The 27,946-nt window shown below is 38.7% G+C and overlaps 1 protein-coding gene across 1 annotated transcript; it reads right to left on the reverse strand.

Moving 5' to 3' along the window:
• Window positions 1-1,548: 1,548 nt before the first annotated feature.
• LOC144657115 (forkhead-associated domain-containing protein 1-like) lies at window positions 1,549-27,920 on the reverse strand. Its single transcript, XM_078517411.1, has 34 exons — window positions 27,716-27,920; window positions 26,334-26,499; window positions 25,652-25,911; window positions 25,178-25,292; window positions 24,049-24,101; window positions 23,222-23,367; window positions 22,757-22,955; window positions 22,004-22,285; window positions 20,990-21,067; window positions 19,464-19,568; window positions 19,010-19,117; window positions 17,976-18,146; window positions 17,691-17,759; window positions 17,141-17,239; window positions 16,757-16,847; window positions 16,280-16,355; window positions 15,391-15,631; window positions 14,641-14,751; window positions 14,226-14,345; window positions 12,974-13,088; window positions 11,406-11,616; window positions 10,622-10,901; window positions 10,114-10,233; window positions 8,198-8,336; window positions 7,709-7,833; window positions 6,985-7,089; window positions 5,034-5,153; window positions 4,330-4,430; window positions 4,086-4,137; window positions 3,763-3,876; window positions 3,237-3,317; window positions 2,936-3,007; window positions 2,656-2,724; window positions 1,549-2,148 (listed from the first exon to the last, which is right to left on the reverse strand). Exons 1-34 carry the CDS (start codon window positions 27,812-27,814, stop codon window positions 2,086-2,088), a joined length of 4,356 nt encoding a protein of 1,451 aa, XP_078373537.1. The 5' UTR covers window positions 27,815-27,920; the 3' UTR covers window positions 1,549-2,085.
• Between the last annotated feature and the right edge of the window lie 26 nt (window positions 27,921-27,946).

Below are 27,946 nucleotides of genomic sequence, written 5' to 3' on the forward strand. Positions count from 1 at the left end.
TATTATGACGCGCTTAATTAGCGCGCGCATGGAAAGCAAATAAAGTTCCATGTAAAGGTGGTGGTAAACGAGGACACTTTGTTGCGGATACATTGTTGCCATGCTGCGCACAAAATGTTCCTGGCAAAAATCAGAAACAATTTTTGTGTCCCGGACACAAATGTTGCGCGTGCCGGAAAACGGGAAAACATTTGTGTCCGCAACATTGTATCCTCGTTTGCAACCACCTGAAGATGCGCCATGAGTCTAGAACTGGGCCGAGTATGATCGCCAACATGGCTCCGTGACTCGACAACCACGTGGAGGCCGTGTTCCCTCAAATAATCAAGACGGTATTTTAGTACCGAAAATTTATACTAGCGAAGCCTTGGCTGATTTTAATACCTCTCATCATAAGGTAAGGTTTTTCGTATGTTAGTGGTTTTTATTTTTTTTACAAGTGAACACAAATAACTACTTTACTATTACCATAGCTACTTACAGAAATTACACGGAGTTTAAGTGTAGTGGCATTCAACTAAAGTATGAAGAATAGAGAAAAGATACAGTATTACATTTGATCTTAAATTTGTCCTGAAATGGTTTAAATGGTTAGGAGCTTTCCGTTATTGTCCGAGATGTCTTGAATTGAGATGACGCCTTTTTCTTTCCATTTTTGTAAGAAGAAACTATTCCCATCAATCAGGATATCTCAAATCTGGATCATAGCCGTGTTGATATAAATTCCTAATTTCCAGAAAATTTGCTAATATTTTTCTATCAAAACTGGAATTCCAGATTTCACTACAAATTTGAAATCGTAGTTCATCGAAGAAGGAAATTTAGTCCAACATACTTGTTAAAAAATGAGACAATTTCTGAAATTCTCAGGGTTTTGAAAGTAAGGCACTTGCCGAAGAGGGAGAGTTTGTGCCCTCTCCATAAATCTAGTTTGATGTTCAGATTGTAAATCTTTTTAGCCACATTTTTCGTCGCTTTCTTGCTCATTGTAGGAAATAAAAATTCCAAGGGCTCGCAAAGGCTCTTTCGTCCACGTCAGTCCTAAGGGGTTGCTTTTCTTATGCCTACACGATCCAAGCTAAATTGCTTTGGTTTTTCCTGAATTGAGTTTGAGTCCAGATGCGTTTCCAAACAGCCGACGTACTTCGATTGCGTTGGTAATTAAAGTACTATTCTTTAGAAATAAAGACGTATCGTAAGCTAACTTGGCTTACTTGTGCTCTGTATGACTTCAATGTTCCTCTCCATTCTTACCTTTGCTGCAAGAATCCCCGCTCCCAGTATGAACAGGTTGAGAGCAGGGGGCAATCCTGTCAAACACCTCTTGATAAAGTTTGAAATAATTTGTTGTATATCCGTTGTACATAACAGAGCTCTCAGTGTTATTATAAAATGTCTTCACCCGTTGTTTAAAAGTGCTTCCAAAATTAAATAGGTCTTGAGTGTTTTGTATAAAGCCCCATTCATCTGTATCAAAAGCTTTTCTGAAGTCTAACAAGTGTAAAATTCCGGGAAAGAAAAAAAGAAAAAACGATAAGAAATATCAAATTAAACTTGAACATCTGATAATTTATTAATAGGTACATTAATGTCTTATTTACAACAAATGTCGTGCCACTTCACAAAAGCTTAAACGAAATATTTACATGGCGTAAGTAAGGGGATTTGGCTTGCCAACATTAAGCCTGCATACTGGGTGAGTAGCTCATTATGTCAGGAGAAGATTGCTATGAACAGAAGCCGCGTCTTGCATACACACTCACTAATCACTTGACGAGAGTGCATCTCTAATTTTACTAAGTGGTTCCATTTTGTCCTGTGTTAGCAGTTTTCTTTTTGTCACACAGTAGCTCATCAATTGAAGTTATCCGGCGTTCCCATTTTTCGTCGCTATACCTATTATAAACTGTTCTCTCGGGATACAACCAGCACGTCTTGCCAGCTGGAAGACCGTCTAAATTAATCAATTATTTTGAGAGTAGAAGGGATTTGGTCAGACCACGATGAGCGTAATTAGCGCTTAGGAGAATAGCATCACGTATGGTGAAGTAGAGTTGCTGTAGGATTCACAGGTGCACGTGAATGCTATTCATCATAATCCAACAGAGCACTGTCCTCACTGTGAGCACTTCGAGCGCTTGTTAAATTCTAAAATAGAAGACAAACAAAAGGTAAAACAGGTTGGCACACTGTCACACACACTGCATGCACAACAACTAACTGTCTAGTGAAAAATACCCTACAACACCGAAACGTACATTAGACATTCGCATGTTTTAATAGTTGTGTCACAGTTGCGTGGTCTGTCTCATCTTACACGAAACACTTTCAAGAAAAGCAACAGGGGCGGACCAACTGATTTTTTTGTAGAATGCCAGTTGTAGTTGTGGTGGGGGGGGGGGGGGGGGGTAGTACGCACCCCCTGCACCCTCCCCCTAGCCCCTGCAGCTAAATTCGATTGCTTATGACGTTGAAAGACAAGTTGCATGAACAAGTTACAGATAGAGGATCAAAGCTTTACATTCAATAGCGGATTGACAAAAGTAAAAAGCAAAAAAAGGACAGAAGCATACGCTAATGACGACATCAAGTTACTTTTCTCCGAAGAAAATATAACTGCTAACCTTAAGGAATACACAACAGTTCTTTACTTACTCGACTGGACTCAAGAAGTTGCAACTTGACAGCGGTCTCGTTTAGTTCCCGGTCAGCGGACATCAATTCCTGTTATGAATTGTAACAGATTTGTTGAATGAAAAGCGACGAAACAAAGATTGTTGGTTTTTCGTAGAAAAGAAAACCACAGCAAGCAAGTATTTTTTTTTAATGAACTTCATTAACACCGATCAAATAAAATACTACTTACATATACACAGAAAGGCTACAAACGTATTTACTTAAACAACCAAGCAAGTAATAAACTTTTTAAGAATACCTTTTTTAGTGATTCTATTTCATAGTTTTTCCGTTTGAGTTTCTCTGCTGCCTTTTTCTTTTTTAGTTCTTCCTATCAGAGAGAAGGAAAATGAAACGTAAGTTCAAAAAGGAAAATAATTTAAACGTGAAGAACTTGCGACGAAATCAGTGTGCGTTTCACAGATCGTCTTAAATCAGCTTTCGGTTCAATTCAACTCTAAAGCACAAGAGACATATCACTTTCTCGTGGTTTGTTTGTAATCAACCTCTCATTGATTTATTCTGGATTGCACAAAATCCTCAAACAGTAATTCTGTTACCTTGTATCTGGTATGCTCGTCCATGTAACAACTGTGCGTTGGTCTTTTTGTATCCCGTTCATCCATGTCCATGGCGAATTTCTGTTCAAAGTATAACACACATTGGATTACAGTGAATGCAGTTCCGTTGCCACGTTCAAACTAATTTCGACATGTCGGTCTGCCAGCCCAATTTAGTTTTTGACAGACCGGGAAATGGAGAATTTTGACACAAAGATTTCAAAACCTTATCAAACGTTAAAGCATATCTCACCTCAATGCCTTATGAAGCAAAATTGATTGCAAAATTAAAAGTTCGGATTTTTGCCACTGAAAATTCGGTGAGGTCAAATGACTCACTTCACCTGAACTCGCTTCAGCTGGGGATTTACTTGCAGTGTGACACGGATGGTAATATCCGACATCATTGGTGACTCCAACTGTCACAACATCAGTTTTGTAATCTTCTCGGTTCGGGTTAGTCAACCCTTGCACACAGCTTAGCTAGACGTTTATAACAGGCACCTACAAGTTTTCAAAACCTCACCTTTCTTTCCTTTAAACAAACATTCAGCCTCCGTTGTTGATCCAAATCGTCTCGTAATCTGGTCATTGATGCTCTCAGGTAAGAAATCTCTTCTTGGCGATTTCTAACATCCATCTGTTCCACAAAAACAACAGAATGAGCAATTTTCTCTACAACACCCTTATTGGATCAGTAACGAACAAGGGCATTGTTTCACGGCTCCAGTACAAAATCATAACAGTAATGCCAAAGGGTTGTATTCGAAACGTGCGCCATTTTTTAGTTTTTCAAATGGCGGAAGAATTGAGTGATATTGTGATACATGACAAAGTAACAAGTCAAACCTTAAGACCAGTCGCTTCTGCCGTTTTCTGTCCTGCCACGGTCTCGCTATTTCTGAAATCAAAAGGAAAGAATGTTCCATCAACACTTGAGTACTAGCGATGTGACAGCTTTGCAATTACACTTTTGTATAATTAACTTGCCATTTTTCAGCGTGCAGTTAAAAAAGTGAAGTACGCTGTAGGCCCCCTGTAGCGTTTTCTTTTTCAATCAGAACTTGCTATTAAAATGAGTGAATTTTCTAACCTGAGATGCACTAAGTCATCTTCGTATGAACCAAGTAGTTGAACTTTCCTCTCCATTCGCTCGTACATCTGTTGAACTTTAGAAACCATCAGTTCCACAGCCTAGGAGAAAAGAAGTAAAATAACGCTTCCTATATCTTACTTTTCCTGTTAATAAGAAAAACACAGTGATAGAGATATACAGTCGAACCCGTATTAAGCGGCGACCACCCTCTATACATGTATCTATTTGAAGCCAGTTAACAAAGTCCTGAAAATATTGCCAGTATAATACTGTAAATAAAACCCTTATTTAGCGGCCACCTCTATTAAGCAGCCTCGGCCACCTTTCGCCCGTCCCGATGAGGATTCGTCTATTGTTTTTTACCTCTGTTAAGCGACCATCAAGAATTTAATACACACAGTTTGACTTGTTTTCACCAAATGCCAGATAAGAGTCCGAATTAGAAGCGACGACTGATACAAACACTCAAACACACTCTTATCATCGTCTTGACGTAATTTCGTTGTCACTAAGCTAAGTTATGGTTTTATTTATTTCCGGGCAATAAAGTGATGTTTCTACCACACGTTATGTTAATTTCTGAGGAACCACTATTAAGCAGCCACTTACAATTTCCCAAAGGGTGGACGCTTAACAGGAGTTAGACTAGGACGATATAGTAGCAAGGGTTAAAAAATATTAAAATGCCGTGCTGCAAGTACCTTCGTCCTGTCTAGTTCCAGTCTTTCCCGCTCCTCCACAGGTAGATGCCCCATCGAGCGGCAGCCTGGTACCGGGTCTATTTCCAGCAATGCTCCGAGTGTGCGAGCCAACTTGAGATACTATAACAGATAATACCACTTCAGAACAAGAGATAGTAAATATATCTTGTTAGATTTTTTGGAGTGTAGTTTCGTTTATGTTTACGAGACTTGCAGTATTTTGGCCTGCCCGAAGGGCGAGTGGAAATACAAAACATTAGTACAGCGATACCAAAATGTCTAATAAGAGATTTATCATCCAACGTTTTCTTATGCCAAAATGCTGACTTTCCACCGTTTTGAATCTTTCGCACGGTCAAGATGAATAAGAGGACCTCACGGAACCCGTTAAACCAGTCTTGTGGAGTACAACTGAGGAGGATATCGTGCGATATCTGTACTCGTTTCGCGCGTTGTTTGTACTCTACGAGGTAACCTGAAATCATACCCTCCCTAAGAAAAAAGAACGCCTGATCGCAGGTTATCTACGAGGCGGAATTGGATAATAGCGATACTACATGCCAAAACATCTAATAAGAGTTTTATTATCCAAAGTAAACGTTTATCCACTCCAGTTTAGAAAACTTTAAAAACTTTATAGAGAAAGTGTGACAAATGGAGCCCGCGCAGGGCAGCAAAACTGGTTTTACTGCACAGATAACCGTGAAACCGGTTTTCGAAGCATATTTGTACTCCTATTCGTTGTAATATGCGCGATGTTTTAAGAAAAATCTCGATGATTTGGTAAGTGCAGAATGCAATGTGGAACAATTGAAAGTATGATGTTTTATATATGTTCGTGTTTATTTGCTTTATTTTACTTTCGGAAAGACTGTTCACAGGCTACTTGTATTCTTTCCCAGGTGTTCCTTACGCTAATCTTTGCAAACGTAACACGACACTTTTGTTCGTTTGTAACAAAATCCTTTTGTCTTCCTTGAAAATGCGATAACATGAAACTTTTGTTTTTTGTTTGTTTTACGGCAGCATCGATGACATTTGTTTAATTTAAATAAGTTACGAATTAGACTGCACGAAAGACGATTCTCAAAAACTAAAGAAACAAATCTAATCAAAAAACATATTTTTCGACAGGTTTTTTAAAACGCAGTACAGCTAGGACATTTGTTTCCTGGTTATCAGGTGTTCACGCCGAAAATCTCGGTGCAAGTTTTTGCATACCTAATTACGAAAGCGCTGTGAAAGTCTCAAAATCTAATTTAATTAATTTGCGGTTTTTACTTGGCGCCAAGAAGTCTGCAGGAAGCCTACCGCAAACACGCAATACAAGCGATGTTCATGATAGTTCCAGAAAACAACGTAGACTAATCTGCGCATGCGTTTGGTGTAAATTATGTTGAGTAGTACCACAAGGAGAGCAAAGGTTTTACTGAAACAAATATATACCTTTGAGATCCTCATATAAAAGAAACGTAGATGTGCTCCACGTTTTACTTAGGGGGGAAGGTCAGGTGCTCCTACCCCAACCCCCTCCACAGGAATAATTAATTAATTGATATTAATTAATTAATTGACTATTAAAGTTTACACGTTAGCGCACTAGCGGGTTAGCGGACGACAGCCCCAACAAACCATCACAATAGTGCATTCCGCACTAAAAATGAGTTAAGTTTTGGGGGAAATGAATTAAACGTCCGCGAGTAGTTAACAATTATCCTGCAAAAATCGTTCGGAATATCGCCTGATACTTAAACAACGACCCTCTCAAGTCTGAAAGTGATATTTTACAGCAGCCTTCGTGGCAGGCTTAACAAGAGGGAGGGGAATAAGAGAATAATACAAGGTAACAGGATAAATCACAATCTCATTCGATATGCTCTTTCTTCGACAAAGTAGGAAGTGACAGCTTGCAAGAAGCGCATGTCAGCCTTAGTGTAGTGAGTCAACTGACCGTTTTTTCGCTCAAGTCCAGTGCTTCTTTGGTTTGGTGATGAGCGCTTTTCTCTCCTTCTGTCTCGGCCAAGTTGGCAGAAGCCTGCTCACGGCGAACTCTCAGCTGTTTGGGGGTAAAGAGAAAGCCATTCTACAAACTATTCAACTGTGATTTTAAGGGGATGGTTTTCGACGGGGAATACTTTGTGGATTCGAATGTTTAAAGAATGGAAGTCAACCGTTTTCGTTAAACCTACTTTCCAACATACTTTTCGCCGTCACACACCAAATCGATTAGACTTATTGTAGTTTCTATTTTAGAGTGACTGAGATGGGACAAAAGACTCTCAAGGGAGAGAGGGGGAAGGATACTAACAAAATAAATATACGACTTTATGCCGGTGAATTATAACATGAATTTGAAATGTGATGGGGCCACGGTTTCGCCCTCTTGGTTGAAATGTACTGGGATCTGTTTCCATTTTTCCACAGTAAGTAGAAAAAAGTGTTTGAGGGTCTTTAAAGGGATAGGGATTCCTTAGTCCAGCGGAACATCCCATGTAAAAACACAATAGATTACCCACCCACACCGGAACTTTTTAAAACACTTGGTAAGTTTGGGTTAATACTTCGCTGAACAGGAGCAGTGGAGTACATAGTACACAGTGAGTGCGCCGTCTGCCTTGTGCTATCGCGCAGAAATAAACTTCACGGGTTTGTCTAAAGTAATGCTTATTTCGTACCTCAGCATGCATTTCACTCTCGCTTTTATGGTAGTCTTCCTCTTGTGAAGCTAATTTCGCTCTCAGTTCACTGACTTCTTTCTTTAGAGCCACGATCTGCTGTAATGCTTGTTCATGGTTGGGAACTTGAGTGAAACAAAAACACTGTCAAATCTTTCTAATCTAAGTTTTACAAAGAAAGGGGATGTTTCTAGCTCGCTGTTTAAAGACAGAACTCCATTACCGGGCAGAATGATCACCGTGACCAATGTCACCATTTTAATTCTGATTTTGGTTATTTGTTCACGATCATGACTTCCATTTGCGACCTAAACTGAACCTAATTTTAAACATTTACAAACACTGAAACAAAAACAAAACACGTGCAGAGCAAGTCTTGTATATACTAACATCCGACGTTCGTTCTATGCTCAGATTCACTGTAAATAAGATTAGTTCTCCCTTGATTACCTCATCCTCGGCCAGGGTTAGCGTTAAATGTCAACTTACGAGGTGGTTTGAGCTGTTCCAGTGTTTTTGTTCGATCTCTAAAGTCCGCTAAAGCTTCCTTTTGCCTTGCTATAACCAGGTCATGTCTCTCTCCTCGACACCGCAGTCCTTGGGCATGTAACTCATTTGTCTTGAGATTCTACGACAATCCATAGAAATCGCGAGTTAAACTAGACACTCTAGACTTCCAGGTATACTGAATGTTTTCAGCTTCTATCTCTGGCCGGAAGTTAGCGATTATAGGGGGCACAAGAAAATACCGATTTTATTGCAACTGTTAAGATGGATTACCCTGAAAGTTCGAGCAATGAGTGCAAAAATTAAGTACCAAAAATCTACTTATAGCTCGGTAACATTTTATATACTATTTAAAATAGCTCACTGAAATTCATTTGTCTTTTTGACAAAACTCTAAAGCGTTCTCGAGAAAATTAATGTCAAACCTCGTTAAAAATTTTAAAACGCACGCCATTTTGTTTTAAACTGACGCGAAACCTCCGTTTTTACTGAAATGTAGATAATTTCAAATCCATTTTTCTCTGGCAAGGTCAGCTTGAGAGCTAAAGTTTTGGTAGGTTTTTGTTAGCTGTGCTCAAACTGTTACCATGCTATGAGATCTCTTTGGAAACTTTATTTTTGCTTGTATTGCTCGAATGTTCGGCGGAAACCATCTTAATAAAATAATCTAACTCAAGGAAACCGACGTCTCCCGCCGGGTGCTTTCTACGCAAGAGAACTGTTTGAAATTCATACAGAAAAGTACTATTCTGACGATGAAGAACTACAAAGATCCAAGTTTTTCCGCCGCTATTACAGTTACCCGCAAGAAACATATAAACCGAACAAAAACCGATCAAGACATTACACGGATCTCTGTAGGCTTGTCTGTCAGACGTCGTTGCCAAGCCTAAGTGATTTTGAATTTGTTAGTGAAAATATAAGAATGTTGTGAGATGAGCGTAAAACCGACAGAGAGCTTTCCAAAATTTAAAGCCAATAAGAAATCAGTTTTTGCCACTTTTTTTCGAGTCATCACCAGCTAGCCTCTCCCGCAGACCCCACAGACGCCTTTTAGGATGCGTCACGCACTCATTCCTCCCCATGTTAGCGAGGAGTGCGTGACGAGCCAAATGAATGTCTGCGTGTAGTGTGGTATCTAATGTATCAAATTGCTCGACAAGATGAAAGAAACCGGAAGAATATTATGAAAATATAGACTACTAGACTATTACGGAACATAAAAAGCTTATTTCCAACAACATCACTTATATAAACAAAAGTAATGAAACGTCTATAACGGCGTCATTTGATAATTCTAATAACACAAGGTGTAGTAGTGACCTTGACAGACTCAGCAGAAAGGCCCAGGGGGGGTACTCCGGGATCAAGTGAGGGGATGTGCGAGATTTTTTTGGGTCGAATTTTCGATTCGGGATTTTTTGGGTAGGAGAATTTGGCAGGTATTTTTTTGGGTGACTTGATTTAAATAGGGGATTTTTTTGGGTATTAAAATCAAACTAAAGTGCCTTGCGCGGCCTTGGCAATAAAGGGGTATTTGACTAGGGATTTTTGGGGTTTTTTTTTTGGTCCAGGGATTTTTTTGGGTAATGTCGGGAGACTTAGGGTTTTTTGGGTCCTGAGTTTTGCCTCCATTCGATCATCCCCGTCACTTTGATCCCGGAGTACCCCCCTGGGCAGAAAGGTCAGTGTCTGGCGTATTATACGCCAGACACTGAACGGAGAAATAATTTGACTGTCTACATTTTGTATAAATTACGAGCGACAATCTGCGAGAAGCAAAAAAGCCAGTAGGTCTAACCCAAGAGCTATGACACCCGTTAAAAATATAAAAAATATATAAAAATATACATGTAATAAAGTAATGAATCAAACAGTAAGGAATGCATTGTTCTTACGTCTCTCTCGATCATTTTTAATTTCTCCTCTTGCTCTTCAATCTGTGTCGCCAGTTGTTCTTTGTACTCGACTAGCTCAGTTCCTTTCTTGGCAGTGTCCCGCTTTTGTTTTAATAATACCTATGAATACAACAACAACAACAAGCTGTAAGAATAAAACTACACCGAGCAATACAAATACATCATGCGGTTCCGAGGTAACTGACGGCGCGTTTCCGAGAAGGATCCGAGAACATTACGAGGATTTAGCCCGATTAATCCGATACAAACTTTCAGGGGCTGTTAAAACAAAGATAACAACCATCGCGATGGCCTACATTTCCAAAATAGAAATGATAACTTTTACAACCTGCAGGTTCTTCAGAAGTGACATTTTAGTTCCAACAAAAGCTTTTCCGAAATTTGACAATCTTCTTTGTGATTGATGTCCGGGAACACCAGCGCAAACGAAGGGGGGAGGGCAGAGGTAGGTGTGCAATCTTTTGATGGGTTTAACTCTGCTACTTACTTTATGTTGTTCTGTGAGTTTGTCTTCTCTAGAATTGATCTCTTTTTGCTGTTCATCGACCAATGCAGACAATTGAACCAGTTGTTTTCTCTGCCCGTCCAGCTCGCTGTCCTGCTCTCTGATTCGTTCCTCGTACTGCTCGAGTTTTTGTTTTTGTTTATCACTCAGCTCGCCCGCCATGTCAGACATGCGCGCTGCGGCTCCAGCGAGATCACGTCTTAAGGCCTGTACTACGTCTCCTTGACTCTCAGCTTCCTTTTTTGCCTGAGCTGCTTCGCGCCTAGAGAATGATCACAAAACCTTTCAGTTGTTACTTAGAAATTGGACTACAATGAGTCCAGTCCCTTGACTTTCCGTTCCGCACCCTACATATGGGTTGAACCCAGGCGCAGAAACTGCCTTTTAACCTCTCACCTTAAAATAAATTCAAAATCCGACTTTGCCCCAGTTACCTAAGATTGCTTCAAATAGCATTCATGTGCGAAGTTCCATTACTGTTTTAGAGCCTCTACGCAAAGCACGATTTAAAGGTTCCAAAACAGCAAGGAAAAAAATCGTGAACATTTCAGATATGCAAATGAACAATTCTGTTTGATAGACAAGCTGCGAATTCAGGGTTTTTATTCGAGCAAATACTACTACTGCGATGGCATTTCTACTAGGTGTTTTGAGTGGGCACACGTTCCAGCACGTAAAGCCAGAAAGTCAGAAATTGATAATATCTTTGTGTAGTAAGGACCAACAGACGAGTATTCTTATACGTTCACAAAGACGTGCTAGTTACCTTAGCAACAGGACAAGCTGCTCTAGTTTATAGATGTCTGACTGCAAAGTGGCTTCCACGCTTGTCTGGGGCACAGTCTCCGTCTCGACTGACCTCGTCTGTGGTTTTGGATCTTTTCTTGGGGACTGAGGTCTAGAAGACACCACAAGCTCTTTCTTAGGGGAGGAGGGTCGAGAAGTTTCTTTACGCGGTGAAGATGGCCGACTCTTGCCTGATACAAGAACAAAAAGAAAATGTTTAATAGTATTTAGAATGCTGGGGTTATCAACTGAAATTGTTTACTACGAGATTGCAGATATAAATTGACGAAATCCTAGATTCGCACTTGCATTAAACCTCTGTTGTGCAGTAGCAAGAATCGCATCTGAACTGCTCATTAACTTAAAAACCTTTTTGGTATGGCACAGATACAGTTCAGTAAATGAACTACTTTGCTAAGAGAGGAAAGCCATGTTCCCATTTCACTGGACCGTGTAGATGGGTAGTGCCAGAACAAAGTGAATGGAAAAACTGCACAAAAACTTTGGTGTGGTACTTAGTGCTTGAAATTCTTCACATGTCGTCAACATTTACAGTAAAACACACTTGTAAAACAGGTCATAGTAATAACAAGCCAAACTGACGCTAGACAAACAAAGGCATTTCAATAAAATAAAAGGAGGTTGAAATAAATTCTTTGAACGTCTACAAAATTGGTACTATCAACATTACAATACATTATCCATACACGTTGTGACGAACAAGGTAACCAACGTAAATAACATTATAAACCAGGGTCCTTTGTTTTAGTATCTTTCAAGAAAACAGCACGATTTACTCACTTTTTAAGCACAAAAACGTGTTGTTTTCATTCAATAAAACTGCTCCGATGTTCGCACGTTTTCAAAGAGTTCAATTTTTGATCACAAACGACAAGTCAAAAGTCGTGCGTAAACTGTGTTAGTGAACAATTGCTAAGCGGCAGAAAACAAAAGAAAACCTATATTAACTTCACTGATTTTGGCTTTCTAGGGTGTTATAAAGAAATTAAACTTACTTGCTCGAAAAAAGATAGTGACTAAATTCAATCATATTAATAACAAATCTCACCGTTAGCTGCCAGGTGCATAGATTGTGACGTTCCAGTGAAAACAAATGGTGTGTCATTAGAAGATGCGGCCACTACATATTCGAGGCTTAATTTAGCAGTGCTATTTTAGCATACGACACAGACAGATCAAAATAACCCAGCTATAAATAATTCTAAACAGCTTCTTTGTATTTTTATCACCTTCGGGAATTCCCTTTCTTTACTTATCAAAACAAGGATTAAGACGTCTTGAACACGAATAGTCTGAAAAGAAATAGCTCGTGAGAACGAGTATCGAGATAACTCTTACACAGAAATCGGCAGAAAAAATAAAAATAAAATAAGAGAAATTTATGATTTTATCGAGAGAAAAGAGCAATAAAGTACACTTAATATGTTTTGACACACGGGGTAGCGGGGAGTGTGACATTTCAACTAATTCTATGGTTCCCTAGGTAACTTTTCAGATGATTGACAGAAAGTAACGGTAAATACTTACCAGTGATTTGTTTGGAATACATTGCCTCTTGCTCGAGTTGTCGATTTTGTCTGGTCAGTCGTAAGAGTCTTTCTTCCATAGCTACTATTGTAACAGCGTGTTGTCGAGTTTGCTCCTGTTAGAGGAGGTTAAATTGAACTTTGTTACAAACGCAATGATTTTTGGTTTACCTCTCATGATCTAAAAAATATCTTCACTTGTATAAATATTAAATGTATTGTTTAATGGTTTAACCCTACTTTCCAGTTTCTCTTGCCTTTGGTTTGAAATGAGGCGCGGTGGCCTAATGGTTAGCGCGCTCGACTCCGAGTCGACGGCCCGGGTTCGAGGCCTGGCCGGGGCGCTGCGTTGTGTTCTTGGGCAAGACACTTTACTCTCACAGTGCCTCTCTCCACCCAGGTGTATAAATGGGTACCGGCGAATTTACTGCTGGGGGTAACCCTGCGATGGACTAGCATCCCATCCAGGGGGAACTCCTAGTCGCTTAATGCTAAAGAACCGGGATAAGCTCCGGCTGTATGAGCCTCATGGCTCGGACACAGACTTTACTTTACTTTGGTTTGAAATGTTAATCAGCTGCAAAGTAGACTGAAGGCTGGTTTTCACTGGGCATAAGCACAAGCATAAGTACCAGCATAAGCATATGCGAACGAAAACACCTTTTTCTTCGACGCTGTGTTCATGTGACATAAGAATAAGTAAAAGCACAAGAAGAACGAAGAATTTTGTTTTCGAATACAGCAAAAATTTTCGCTTGTGCTAATGCTTATGCCACGTGAGAACAGCGTAAGGAGAATGAGTGGGAAGCAGGGATGGTGCAGTGGTGAGAGCACTCGCCTCGCCTGTGTCCCTGCGCAAAATACAGCAGGAAACAAAAGAGAACAGTTTGTGGTGCTACATCTGATGTTTCTCATAAATAGAGTCCCAACAATCCCTTTTCACTGTCCAGCTGTCTCTCTCTCAGACACCACATCCCCTCAATGAGTGCAATATTAGAAGAACAACATGTTTCTTACAAAATAGACAACATCACCATAAATCGGTAGTATAATAGAGTAACCAGAACTAAAAAGATAGACAAAGTCGTCGATGATACGGGCTAGGAAAAGTCGCACATCTTACGCCTAATGAACACTCAAGACAAAGTTTGCTTGTGGTCGACCTAAAAAGCTTGTTTCAAACTGAAGCATACACATAACTACTTCTCTGGTTACTAGAACATCGTAGAATATATTGTTATGATGTAACATACCTTAAAAGAAGTAACCTCTTCTTCTTTGTAATTTTTTAGTTCTTCCTTCTCACGTTCAATGCGAGCCAGCTGTTCTTTGTACGCAGCAGTTTGTTCCTGGAGCTGGGATCGTAAACGATTCTGAAAGAAAATTTAACTCAAAAGTTATTTTTTACCTATCAATGTAGAAACGCATTTCTTTTGTTTCTGGACTGTTAAACTGGGATGTAGGGTTCACAAAAAAAGGAGAAGAAAAAAAAGCTCAGTGTTTTAAAAATTTATGTTCGGCTTGGGCTCAGTATCAAACCAACGGCCTCCACAGCTACTTGCAAGTAAATTTAGCAATGGCTCTTTTCTTTCCTAACGACTAAGAAGATGGAGATGAAGATCATGTATGCGATATATAGCTAGAGAGTCAGTAACATTCAGCACTCACCTCTGTTTCCTTAGCTCTTTGTAACCCATCTCTGGCTTGTTCATACTGAGACTTGGCTGTTGCTAAGGCAACTTGATGATTCTCTAACTCCTTCTGTCGATCGTTCAGAACCTACATGGAAAGAAATATTCGATATGATTACATTGCGCCAGAGTTGCCAACCTTAGTTTATCTAAAGAGAGTTTCACGATCATCCCAGAGTACGACAGGGAGGCTGTGGCGCGGTCAGGGCGCTAAAGTTAAAATCCAGACTTGTCTAAATCATACCACTAGCTGGATTTTGTAACTGAACTCATCGCCTTCGCTAAGTACTGTAGCCAGTCATAATCTCAACCCTCCCACTGGGTTTTCTGACTATTAGCAGTAGCATGTATGAAACTAACGGTTTTTCCCTCGGAGTCCCAAAATAATAGCAGCAACGTTGTGAGAAGAATGCCACTCATTTGGCTTGGCTTCGCCACTATCACTACTACCATCACCCGAATAACCAACAGATCTACAGCTTTACGAATATCAAGCATAAACACGCAGGGACTTTCCACAGTGAACAGTCTTGCTGGGAGGGGAGGGTAGAGCTCTCGCTAGGTTTCACATGAATTACTCGCTTTCCCTTGGAGAGAACAATAAAAAACAGGAACAATGCCCCCAGCCCCAAAAACAAAAGCAAATGCTAAACCAGAGGACCAGTAGAATGACAAGTTTACTAGAGTTGCTACACATGCTGGCTGGCTGGGGAGTTACTCTGCTAACCTGCTGTAACTGTGTAACGCTGCCATGTTGTGATTCCATAATTCTTCTCTCGGCATCCACTGCCGCCTGTATCCTTTCTCGTTCTTTTTGTTTCATTTCTTGAATCATTTCCTGTTGTTTCTCCTCTTCCTCGGATCTCACTTCAGCCACTGCTCTGGTTATGTGTTTTTCTTCATCTCTCTTCATGTCCTCTCGTACTTTTAACAGAACGTCTTGATGGGTTTCTTCCATTTCTGCAATTCTGCAATAACGAGATTTAAAAATGAAAAAAGATTCATTCTTAGTTTGAATAATCAAAATAGACTATTTTTGTGAAAATGGATGATGGTATACGTTAATCCTGATTGCAAAGTAAGAAAGATATCACACAAGCTACCCTCAAAAAGAAATCCGAGTTCTTCCGGCAGAAGTAGAACCCACGACCCTCCACACAAGGTCATAGGTTCGACACCTGTCGGGCGAAGTCGGATTTCTTGTTCTGAGTAGCTTGTGTCATGACTAATGATGCATTTCTCTTATTCTACTTGGCTACTCGTTTTAGTCGCAATTCAATGCGTTCTAGTTTCAGTAGTTTGAGTAGAAAATGGAATTTTTGGTAGCTAGTTAATAGTTACTTCTTGATGGTTTTTTTTTTCTGTGAATACATTTGCCTGGGTCCATCGAAATAACACGGGTGTAGGTAGTCCTTCGTCAATAGAAAACAAAACAAGGAAGGAAAATGAAATAATACTCGACAAAAGCTCTAAAGTATAGCTCAATTCTGAATTCGAGTTCCATCAAGTAAGAACTCTATAGATTGAGAATTCCAGTAGTTATTGAAGGAGAAAAGAACAGTATTTTTGCAGTACAACTTGGCCCAAAGATAATGAAATTGTGAAATACTACTTACTTTCCCTTCAGCTTTCGACATTCCTCCTTCTGATCTCTTAACTGACGACACAAATCTTCGACGCTGACAGAGGTTTCTGCAAAAAAATAAAACGAGAATTAGTTATTCATTTCCTCTAACACTCAGACACTAAAAGAAGGTTTTCACGCCAGCCTAATTGGTGTTCATAAACAACAGGAAGTGTTTGCTTAATAAAAAAAAACATGCATCTCCAAAAGAGAGAAATTTCATTGTTTGTCGACACCAATATAGTTGCCGTGACGTCATGTGAAAACGCTCTGTAAAACTCAACGATGTAAAGACACTAATGGGTTGTTCAGTTGCACGACGTAACCATATGAAGTTCGCTCATCTATCAATGTTCGGAGTTTTCGCATGCTGATATTAAATGATTTCTGAATGGCCAATGAAACTGTTCGGATAGGTAACGAGGGTTTCCCGAGCACTTGCTATCTCGCTAACAACACTTGTACTTACCCGAATCCGAATCATCTGCGGCGTTCTTTAGAGCTTCTTCTGCCTTCTGTTGCCATGCAGCCTCGTTAGACAGCATCTTACAAACAAAATCCTGCAGAAAAATGCGACAGTCGCATTTAAAATAGATCATAAATGGAATTTTCGTACTGCTAACATCATACTAGACCCACTTCTGAGCCCATTGTTTTTAAAAAAGCCCTTTTTCTGATCCAGTATTTTGCCTTAGATCGTATATTGCTGTTTCGATTATTATCTTCATTCCATTTGTATTAACGAAAACTTACGTGAAACTGTTTAGTGATTAGTATTATGGAATAAAGCCGATATTTAATTGCGTGCCTAAGGCTTGACGTTTTAGGTGAAACCTTTTGTAACCTGTTATACCTTTATCCAAGACAGAGAATCATGAGTTGTAAGTTCCTCGACCAAAGTCAGTTCTTCTTCCAGGGAGCTACATGTTCTACCGGATTTCCACAACCGTTTCTATGGACAAGAGATGCAACACACAGTCAGACGACTATTGCAATGAACGTACACGACATAAGAACTTATCTCCTTGACGTAAATTACGGTATTTTATCTCATTCGGCTACAATATCACACAGCAAGACATTATAATCCTCCTCCTTCTCTCGTCCGCCGCGGAACTGTACATGTAAATCTTGTCAGATAAGCACAAGGGTGTTATGGAGTTGTTTTAAAATTTTCCCTTAAATTCCTTAGAGTCTCTGTTGAGAAGAGAAAACATTGACCCTCGATTTAAAAAAACAAAAGAAAAAACAAAATGCTGTGGCATTTCTTCCTCTACCACGAACGTGCAAGACAATGTCCCCGAGTTGGCGATTTTCTTTAGTTTTTTCGTTAACTGTAATCTCCACAAAACATTCCAATACTAAGGAGAGTTAGATGTTGAATATCATATCAGTAGTCATACCACCATTCCGTCCAAATGTTTCCGTAGTTCACCAGTTGAATCCTTCAAATCCTTATCTTTAGCTTCTTTCTATATAACATGAAGACGGAAAACAAAACAAATAAATCAGTTTTTTTCTAACGAAATCAACTCTACACAATTCACGATAAACCCCATAACACAACGCAACGTGTCACGTGATTTGTCAATTAGACAACCAGCTCGAGTTTTCTACGAGCGAATAGTCATCGAGGCGCAGAAGGAGCTCTAAAATCAAATGATTACGGATCTGTAAGTTGCGCTCACCTCGCTCTCTGAGCTGGCGTACTGTTTAATTTCCTCCACAAGAGACACCTTGTCATAAGCCATCTGTCTCACGTGATCAAGCAGTTCGTCATCATCCAATTCATGGTCCACTGTCCTTGAAGAACCTCCACTGAATGTGTATTCTATTAACTTCCGGCGGAAGCGATCAAACTACGAAACAGTGATATAACATCTGGTTAACCAAGAAAATACATCTTTCTTAGTTTTCCCTCCAAAATGCTACATTCCTGGACAAAACTAGTTTAGACAAGCGAATGCCTTGCGCTTTCTTCACACTTACAAACATCTCTTGGTTAACAAGAGGGCCAAAGCATTTTTATCCTCCTTATCCCCGCTTCAGCGCTATTTCAGTGAGCTACAAATTTATCTTCTTTATACAAATGATGAGAGCAACTGGAAATGGGGGAGGGGGATTGGATAAGTACTTTCAAAAGTCAAAATGGAAACAGTTTAGTGTGCAGAGTTTCAAGACTCCAGGTTTGCAGTCCCAGTCATGATGTACATTATATTGGGAGATTGTATCCCAGAACAGATAATATTGGTGATCGGTTTCTTTATTATTATTTCTTTATTAGGATTTCTTTATTATTATTTCTTTATTGGGATACGTCATTCACGAAGCTTTCACGCTAAGAAATGAATCGACAGTCGCAACAATTGTCAATTAGTTGATTTTATTACTTACCTTTACATATCTTTAGATGTATTTCGTATTATTATTATTTGTTTTTTTTTAATCTTCCCTATACTTTTGCAATACCATTTGTAACTGGGAATATAAATAAAGTGTTGTTGTTGTTATTTTCACGACTGTATGCTTGACTTTAAATAGATGTGATTGAGGAAAACGTAGTTGTTGAGCATTTATCCTGTTGCGGCGGGGTCTCCGATTGTGAGGAAAACGCGAGCGAGCAAGCAAAGAAAAAAGAACGAGGGCTTCCTTATTTTTTCCTTTCTTTCCCCCACACCCTGAGAGCCTGGTACATGCTTGTGATCATTGTTGTTCCACTTACTCTTTTCTCCATCTGATGAAAGTCAACCTTCAGCAGTTTCTCAGCTCTTTGCGCGTCAAGACACTGTGCTTTAGCGTGATCCAACTCTTGTTGAATCGCTTTGTCGCTCTAAGAAAAAAAAGAAAAGAAGTTCAGGTAAAACGCCACGGGCTTAGAGAGGGTAAATGAAACAAATAGCTAGACAAAACTCAACGAACATCTTGTGTATGTTGATGTGGAGAATGTACTAGCGATGAAAATGAGCGTGACTAAGGTCTTTTAATTTAGTACCAACTCAATAAACATGAAGATATTTATTACCCGGACGGTTTGCCATAGAACTTAGTACTTGATCGTTATTATTAATAATTCCAATAGCTCGTCTTAACTGTTGACATTTTACATTGAATTTTCCTTGAAATGTAATGTTCCTTTATTTGAATATTACTGTTAACAACCAACAAATACAGCCTACCTGCCGTCCTTCACTAAGATGATCTCTCATTTTCTCTAACTCGTGCTCCAGATCAGCAATAGTTTTTATTCTTTCTTTTAATTGCCTTTCTGTACTCTGATGTTTCTAAGAAAGAAAACTCTCAAGTGTAAAATAGCTATTTCACACTCAACAACTGTTACTGGCACGTGTTAACACGCGCGTGACCAGTCTCAACATAACCTTTACCGGGGTGGGCCGTAGAATTTAAACATGTTAAAAAACAGTTCTATTAAAAAAACCCTTAATATTTCCACTACAATTTAAATAGCTATTTTTACTTTCTATCTTGATTCAAGTAATTAAAGTGTTTGCTTGTCGCTATGGCGACTACGAAGACTTGTAATCAACACTGAAAAGGATTTAATTTTTGGATGGAATTCTTGATGGTTTTCCTTCTTATGAATTTACCGATGGAACCGAACCCGTTTTAACAATTCACAGGTTAAATTAGAAAGGTAACAACGCAATTGAAGTAACGAAAACCTGAAACATTAACAATAAGAATTACCTCCGTGAATGTGTAAGCAAGGCCAACGCGGAAATTGACTCCGAATTTTTTAAATCACGTACTTTAGCCTTTATATGTTCATTTCTTAGCTCCTTTCCATAGCCTGCACGTAATCTCAGATATCTCTGTTCGTATAACTTCCAATCACAAGTTTCACAGAAATGCTTTCTGTTTAAGGGCATGATACATTTTTCCACAACTGCATGCACAACAAGACAATTTACATGTTTTTCAAGTGGTTTACGAATCAATTTTGACAGGGAACTTGGACATTAATGGACACGACAGAAAACTTGTCAGATCACTTTCAGGCAAAAAGTCGGATTCTGCTAATATTAATATATGTAGTAGAAACTATTCAAGGAAGAGATATTACAGAAATTTAGCGATATTCATAGCATTATTCGATCAAGTAAAGTTAATCATATTAAGAACAAATCGTGACTGAGAAGTAACTAAGAAACTAAGGGAAACAAAACTATTTCACTGTATTGACATTCCTACTGAGGTCATTTGTCACAATCTGTTTTCAAAACATCAGGATATTAACAACACAATGGCAGCAAAGATGAATCCATTACAGTATGTCAACAACTGAACAAGCTTTCTAATTATTTAATATAAACCAGCAGAGTTTTGACAAAAGTTACACTTACCTTTGCCTTCCGTTTGTGGCGACATAATGAGCAGCGCAGTTATTAAGAAGTGAGTGCACGGTAGTGGTGTCTAGGAACGAATTCCTAAAAACAGATTCCTTTGGTGTAACGAATACGAAAGGGTACAACAGGCTACGTCAGTTGAATCAAGAAAGAAATACACATTTCAAGGCGAGTGAGTTGCCGTATTCCAGCCCCGATTACTAACAGCGCAAAGTCGAGCAAAGTCACACACTGGGTATAACGCAATTTCAAAGTTAGCCAGGGTATCTTTGTGGTTGTTAAAGAAAGGCGACATTCACAATAGTTACTTCTAATAATCATTTATACTCGATTCTTACCCCTTTTGTGGCATAAAGCTCTTGCTGCAGTTTCTCTGCTTCCTTTTCTGCATCTTTAGCGGCCTTCTGCCGTCCCAACTGAAAATAAAATGGCAAATGCAATAGGTAGGAGAATTTGAGCTACAACGGTTCCGGTAACATGTTATTACTGACTTACTTGGTGCACAAAATGTTAATACATCCGAATAACAACGAATCAGTAAAATAAACGATTGTTTGACTTAGTAATTAAAATGTGTCAATAATGCTTTCAAGTGGAAAGAAAGCGGGCACAAACAAGAAACCTACCCCACGCCATATTACGTGTCCAGTGCTCTTTAAAGCCCGCGCATTCATGCAGGCGGACTTACAACAATTTTCCACACAGTCAGGCAGTTTATTATTGGCGAGTTCTAGTAAGTGGGGCGTTCATAAGAGGGACAAGTATCTTCTATTCATAAACGGCCGTTTCAACAAGGAGTTGAGTTTTCCCGCGTTTTATTCCTTCTCGTTCGACAACCGAACAGTATTAAAACGGGGACTTTGCGAATAATGAGCTACATTTCTTCTTTAGGTGATATTCTTCTAACCGTACCAAAAGGGATGTTTTTTTTAGCTTCTTTGGTCTGAAAGCGAGTAATTAAGTTTTCGTCTTTGCTGTAAAGCAAGGTATGCCCATTATAAACGATTAAAGGGGACTATAATTGGCCGGGACTTCTTCAAACGTGCAAAAGAGAAAGAGAAGTAAAAAAAATCAGGCGATTTAACAAAGTGCGAACAGATACCGCTTACGTCAGCACTGCTGTAAAAGATCTAAAGGGGTCAGGCATGTGAAAGGTCACAGAGGGTTGTCTGAAATAGGCTATGGGTCTGAAAACTCGGGAGACACGAAAAATTCAACTTGTTTGATAAGTTTATTATTAAAATGCGAGCAGAAATGCTTTAATTTGGGAAAAACACACCGCTTCCACTTCTCGGTTTCATGATGATCTACTGGCGTCAACAAAGTTGTTCTACTGTGTAGAATCTTCTTACCTTTGTCGACATTGTAGAAATCGTCGAATCCTTTCCTCGCAGCTCTTTCTTAAGTTTTTCAATTTCATTCTTGGCCTGGTGAATGAGCGCATCCTTTGCTGAATTTTCTCTCTGTAATCCATTCAGCAATGTCGTGGACTGCATCTTCTGTTTGTTCAGTTTTTCATTGTCGTTGGTTAGTTGAGCAATTCTTCTCTCTTTCTCGGCTATTTCAGTACGCAAGGAAGCGATTTTGTTCGTGGTGGCATTTGGGTCTGTTTTTACCCAAGTAGTAGCTTTAGGCTATAACGAAAAACATCGCAAAGGCTGATTACTAATGAAGCTCTCCACTTGGTTTTACCATTCAAACTGAGCTTACAAGTAGCTATCAAACTCAATCAATCTGTCTGAGATCTGCGACTTCCAAATGTAGCGGGAATCATTTTGCGCCTTTTTAACATCCTGTTTCTTGATTGGTTTATTTCTGCTTGGCAGCTACATTTTATATCGTGCAAAAAGGTCTTCTTCATATGAAATATTATTAACTACGGTAACGTTTACCTATTGCTCTAAGGAAAAAAAATCAAGACGTTTAACTGTTCAGTTTTGGCTCACATTTCGGGCAATACCACAGAATTGAATTGACCAAAACCCTTAGTGGTTTTCAATTCTAGAAAGGTATGACAAGCACCCCCATCAAAGCGTTATAAAGCATCCGCTGACAGAGAACAAAAGCTAGTTGATGCTCTTTATAAAGTTGTTTCTTAGCCAAACCTGTGCTTGTAACTGGTCCTTCAAGGTGGCTACTTCATTGTTCTTAGCGTGAAGTTGATTCTGATACATAGCGAGCTTCTGTGCTGAAGTTTTCTCACTTTCTTCCTTCTCTTGAAGAATGGCTTGTAATTGTGACACTTGCTCACGAAGCTGTAGAATAATACTCGAGTTTGAAAATGCTGAATCCTCACCTCCAGCCCTGAGGTTAAAAAAAAGTCAAATAAAAAAATTACATTTAATGAAAGAAAAATTTTCATACATACACATATTATGTTATTAAGTACAATTTGTAACATTAGCAAGGGCTTGAGTATAAACGTTTTTGTCTAATAGGGAATAGAGTTTGGGATAGGATAAGAAAAATCATGATATATTTTGTTCCAAGTATGGTAAGGGTTTCTGAGAGCTGGACAGCCACGACATTTTCAACTACAGTGTAAGATGACTTCTAACTTCAAACCATACCTAAAACCACCGCTGGATTGAAGAGCTCCCTTAAGATCAACAACCTCATCTCTTAAAGCTGCAATGACTCCATCTTTTCTGTGACACTCTGCTTCATATGAGGCCAGTCGACTTAGTTCATCACCCATGCGTAACAGACGCTCCTCCTGATGGAAATTAATCAAATTAATTGTGGTGAGTAATTGTTTTCAAAATGACCTTTATGCATGGTGCCAGCACTTCCCTAATTGCTTTTGGTGGAAATGATTTACATGAATTAAACTTTTCTAAGCCACGTTCTATTGGCATCAACCATTTTGGATTGGTCAAGGTTTTCGCTTTGTGTTTTATTGAGAAAAACTGTTACAAATGTGTTCTGTTGAGAAACATCAACCGAATCAACTCAGTTTGGTGCCAGTTGAAAAGTTGATCAATCAGTGACAGTTGAGAATGTTTTCTCCAATAGATTTAAAAAAAAAAAACAATGTAATGCTAAAACAGTTGCTCCCAACAGAACATGATCAACATGAATTGGCAAAATTTAACAAAATTTTGTTAATTTATTATCTATAGTACTGCATTTTTATATTGTATTTTTGTTATACTTTCGGTCTATCTATCTATCTATCTATCTATCTATCTATCTATCTATCTAAATGTAAGCCCCTGAAACCACCTTCATGTAGAAATATGCACTTCGTTCTTGTATTCTTATCACATACACTGTACAGTGTCCACTAATTTTAGTCAAGGATAATTTTCAGTGTTTCAGCAAGTCGTGCTTCCTCCCTGTTTTTACATGATTCGCCTAGATATTACAGTAACACTTCATCTGCCAACTAACTTACAAGTTCTTGTGCAGTCTGTTCTCCTGTTTGCATTGTACCATTGACCCATCCACCTGACAGGCAAACACATGTAAATATGGTTTACTGGAATTGTCAGTTTTTTGTTGTTGTTGTTTTTGAACTTCCGACCTGCAATTATGGTTATTTATCTGGTTATCATCTACACTACACCCCAATATAGCTTACCAAATTATTTTTTTTATTTTTATCTATTTTTTTTTTATTTTTTTTTTTTTTTTTTTTTTTTTATAATATTTTTTTTTTTTTTTTATTTTTTTTTTTAGGGGGGGGCTGGTTTTTTTTTTTTTTTTTTTATTTTTTATCTTTCTTTAATTAATTTTTTTTTTTTTTTTTACCATCCAGGGAGGGATATACCGAGGGGGGGGGGGGTACTCTCATATATAAGCTATATGGGTATGTGCCACTGTAAAAGGAATAGTTTTTAAGCAGTTTAGTCTGGGAGAGGGTATAGAAATTAGAGTTATCAGAGTAGAATGGGGTATCATTTGCTAGGAAACTGATCAGCGGTATGAATACATTAAGTCCAGAATAGGAATAGAAACTCCAAAGAGAATAAGGATTTCCTCAACGTAAACAAAATCATTGCAGCAACATTGTTGACAGATGGTTGGCCATTAAAAACACTAATAGTGATACATACTTAGGCAAGTAAAAATAAACAATAATAATGAATGACATTTCGGAGTCGTCATGACTCCATTATCGTTGTTTGCCATTATCATTTATTTTTACTTGCCTATGTATATCTAAACCTTTGCTTATAATAGTGATACAGATGTAAAAAAAGTAAGTCCAGAATAGGTTAGGGATTTTTGGTGTCTAGTCTAGTACAGGGTTGTAAAATGCAGCTGAACGTGATTTGGAAAAGGTAAGGGTTTCAGAGTTCCAGCAGCACACCTCCACCCAAAAATATACAGAGTACCCCCTGGGGGTATAAGGTCTAGGTGATATTGGGATTCACTGGTTGATCCAGCTCTGGAACGGGGGACGCGCCCCCCCAGCAGAACGGGGCGGGCACCAGCACTTGTGGACGTGACAGAGTACCCCCTGGGGGTATATAAGGTCTAGGTGATATTGGGTATTTTTTTCACTGGTTATTGATCCTTACCTCTGGTAACAGGGGGAACAGCTGTCCTCTCTCTACCAGCAGAACTGGGACGTGCCTTTGTGGCACCAGCACTTGTTGGACGTGACCTCAGTGGTGGGTGGGGCATAACATTAGTCTACCAAATAAATAATAATTAACATGCAATCAATAAAATCGTGTTCCAGCTGATTTATGTATTTTCAAATAAGTCCCCCCCCCCCAAATCTTTGATAAGCCCTTTTGCCCCCTGAAAAAGTCCCAGGACGCTTGATGAACTCATTTATCCTTTTTCATCTCAGTGATGCAAAAGACTGCAGGAACTAATAAATTAATAATAGGACCTCAAATAACAAAAATTATAATAAAACTATTATGATGTGTTATACTTCAATTTCAAAGGTACATGTTCTACTTCTATTGGAAACAGTTAAACTGCCATATCTAGAATGAATTGCTAGTTGTTACAGTAAGACATATACAGTAGGCAGTTATTACCTTGGGATCAGGAGTTCCTCTTAACTCCGTTACTGAGCCCCCAGTGCCTGCAGGTAGAGTGACTGCTTGAGAGCTTGGATACAGTGGTATGCCTTCACTGCATGTGGGAGCGGCAGTGGTGATGTAAGGGAGGGAGGTTACACTCCCAGCCTGTGAGGGTAACACACGCAGCCTGTATGACTCCCATGGCTTTGAAAGTGACAGTGATGGGTAATGCATTGGAGATGAGGAGTCAACAAGAAATTCAAAACCTGTATTTCCTGTTTTATTACATACACGTTAAGAAATACAACTACAATGCATGTATGACAATTAGGTAAAATGGGTAAAAATATAAATTTAGAAGATAGTCATCAGTTAACTATTTGTGGGCCTACATGTACTGATGTCACTCTTCATCATGGGGTAGGAACCCCTGGAGAAACACTGACATTTTACGTACCAAATATAAATAACACATGTAAATATACTAAAATTTGGTGTCTATGTGCCAATGGAAATGGAACATAAAAACTGATCCAGACCACAGAATTTTAATGGTAATTGATTCTAAGCTGAAAATAGTAAAATCGTATCCAGTGCATACTGGTAATTTGTATTCGGCAAGAGTTACCAAGGTACAGCACCTTCAACTTTTAATAATATAACACTTTATTTTCAAGCTAACAAATTTAAAGGATACCATATCCAAATCGGATAACATCCCCAGAAGCAAGTCTTACAGCTGCATTTTGCACACGACACTCATTGACATAAGTTCCATGGGCTGAGTTGAGATCTTGTACTACAAAACAACCTTCTGACTCATTATATTCAATAACAGCGTGCTGACGCTCCACATTTGAGCACTGCAAATATAGCAACAACAAAAAAAATCAAATTATTACACCTCAAAATAATAAGTTTAATTCATGACAGTTATAACCCAAATAAACTAAACAGCCAAATTTTTACAATATTCAGGCAAGCCCTGTTACTACAGACACCATAGGTAACACAGTGTTTCATCAACAAGGTGTCTATATCAACCTACTGGGATTGAAACCAATCAAGGAAAGGATTCCTTATGAGAATATAAACTTAAGAATCTGATATTAGGGGTGAGCAAATGGACCTTCAAAAAAGCATCATCGTCTCAAACTTTTCTTTGACACCTTCTCTGAGCCTCAATTTATTTTGCAAGGCTAAGATTAACTCTCTGGTTTGCAGAAAAGATATCAGTCTCTCTGTATGACAATTTTTTTTTACCATTTAAGATCCCTACGGGTGTTGGGAGCATTACATACAGGGTTATGATACACCTCAGTATTTTGTCCAACTACATTATGGAAAGTGAAAAATGTATGTACATGTATGTTTCACTTCTGCCCTACATTAGCCAAGTTTAAATTTAACACAACAAGAACATCTCTGAATACCTTTCCTCGTCCATCGTTAAATTAAAAACGTAACCTTGAGAACGTACAACTGTACACACTGCTTATTATTAATTAATCTAAGTGAAAAGATGGTATCTAATGTAGTATCTACTGCTAGAACTTGAGTAACGTGCTTTATAAAAAGGAACGATATATCTCTGTCATAAACACTGAGAAAGAATAATCTTATCTTCTGTATGAGCAAGTTGAGAGATCTACTGTACTGTTAATTAATGTGTTTACCCAAAAAAATTAGTAATTGTGTCTGGGTAACGCGGATTCTCTAACGTTCACAACAAAAGAATAAATCTCATGACCAGACAATGTGGAAATTATAGGCCGAGGAAAAAAGCCTTTCAAACCAAAAGTTATCACACCGGTATAAAATTATCACAGCAGAGCAAAGTCAAGAATTATCTGATATCGTACAAATTACCACATTAACGCTATAATCAAATTTAGGTTTTCAAGTTTTATACAAACTTCTAATTAACTCAATCTCTACAAATCAGAAGACGCTCGGACACATTGAATGGACGGAACGAACGTATTCTAATTTCTTCTTAAATCTTAATTCCCTTAAACTCTAGAAAAGCTCGTAAGAAGGAAGATCAGCATAAATGATAAATTTCTTGACGTTAGTTACCTGAATGACAACATCACTGCCTTCACAACCAACAGTAGTCAGAGGCTGTCGAAGCTGATGAACACAGCTTCCATCTCGTGATCGTAGACACGCTTTCATTGATGAAATTATTAGCTCATTACAACTTATGTATTATTTCTTATTAGAATTATATCCGTTTTAGTACGATCATAAACATTCGATCCTTCTCATTGGAATTTCAATATGGCCGACAGTGTTCGCGTTCAGGAG

The sequence above is a fragment of the Oculina patagonica genome, chromosome 6 (genome assembly GCF_052425735.1).
Source record: "Oculina patagonica isolate OP01 chromosome 6, crgOcupat, whole genome shotgun sequence".
Lineage (NCBI taxonomy): Eukaryota > Metazoa > Cnidaria > Anthozoa > Scleractinia > Oculinidae > Oculina > Oculina patagonica.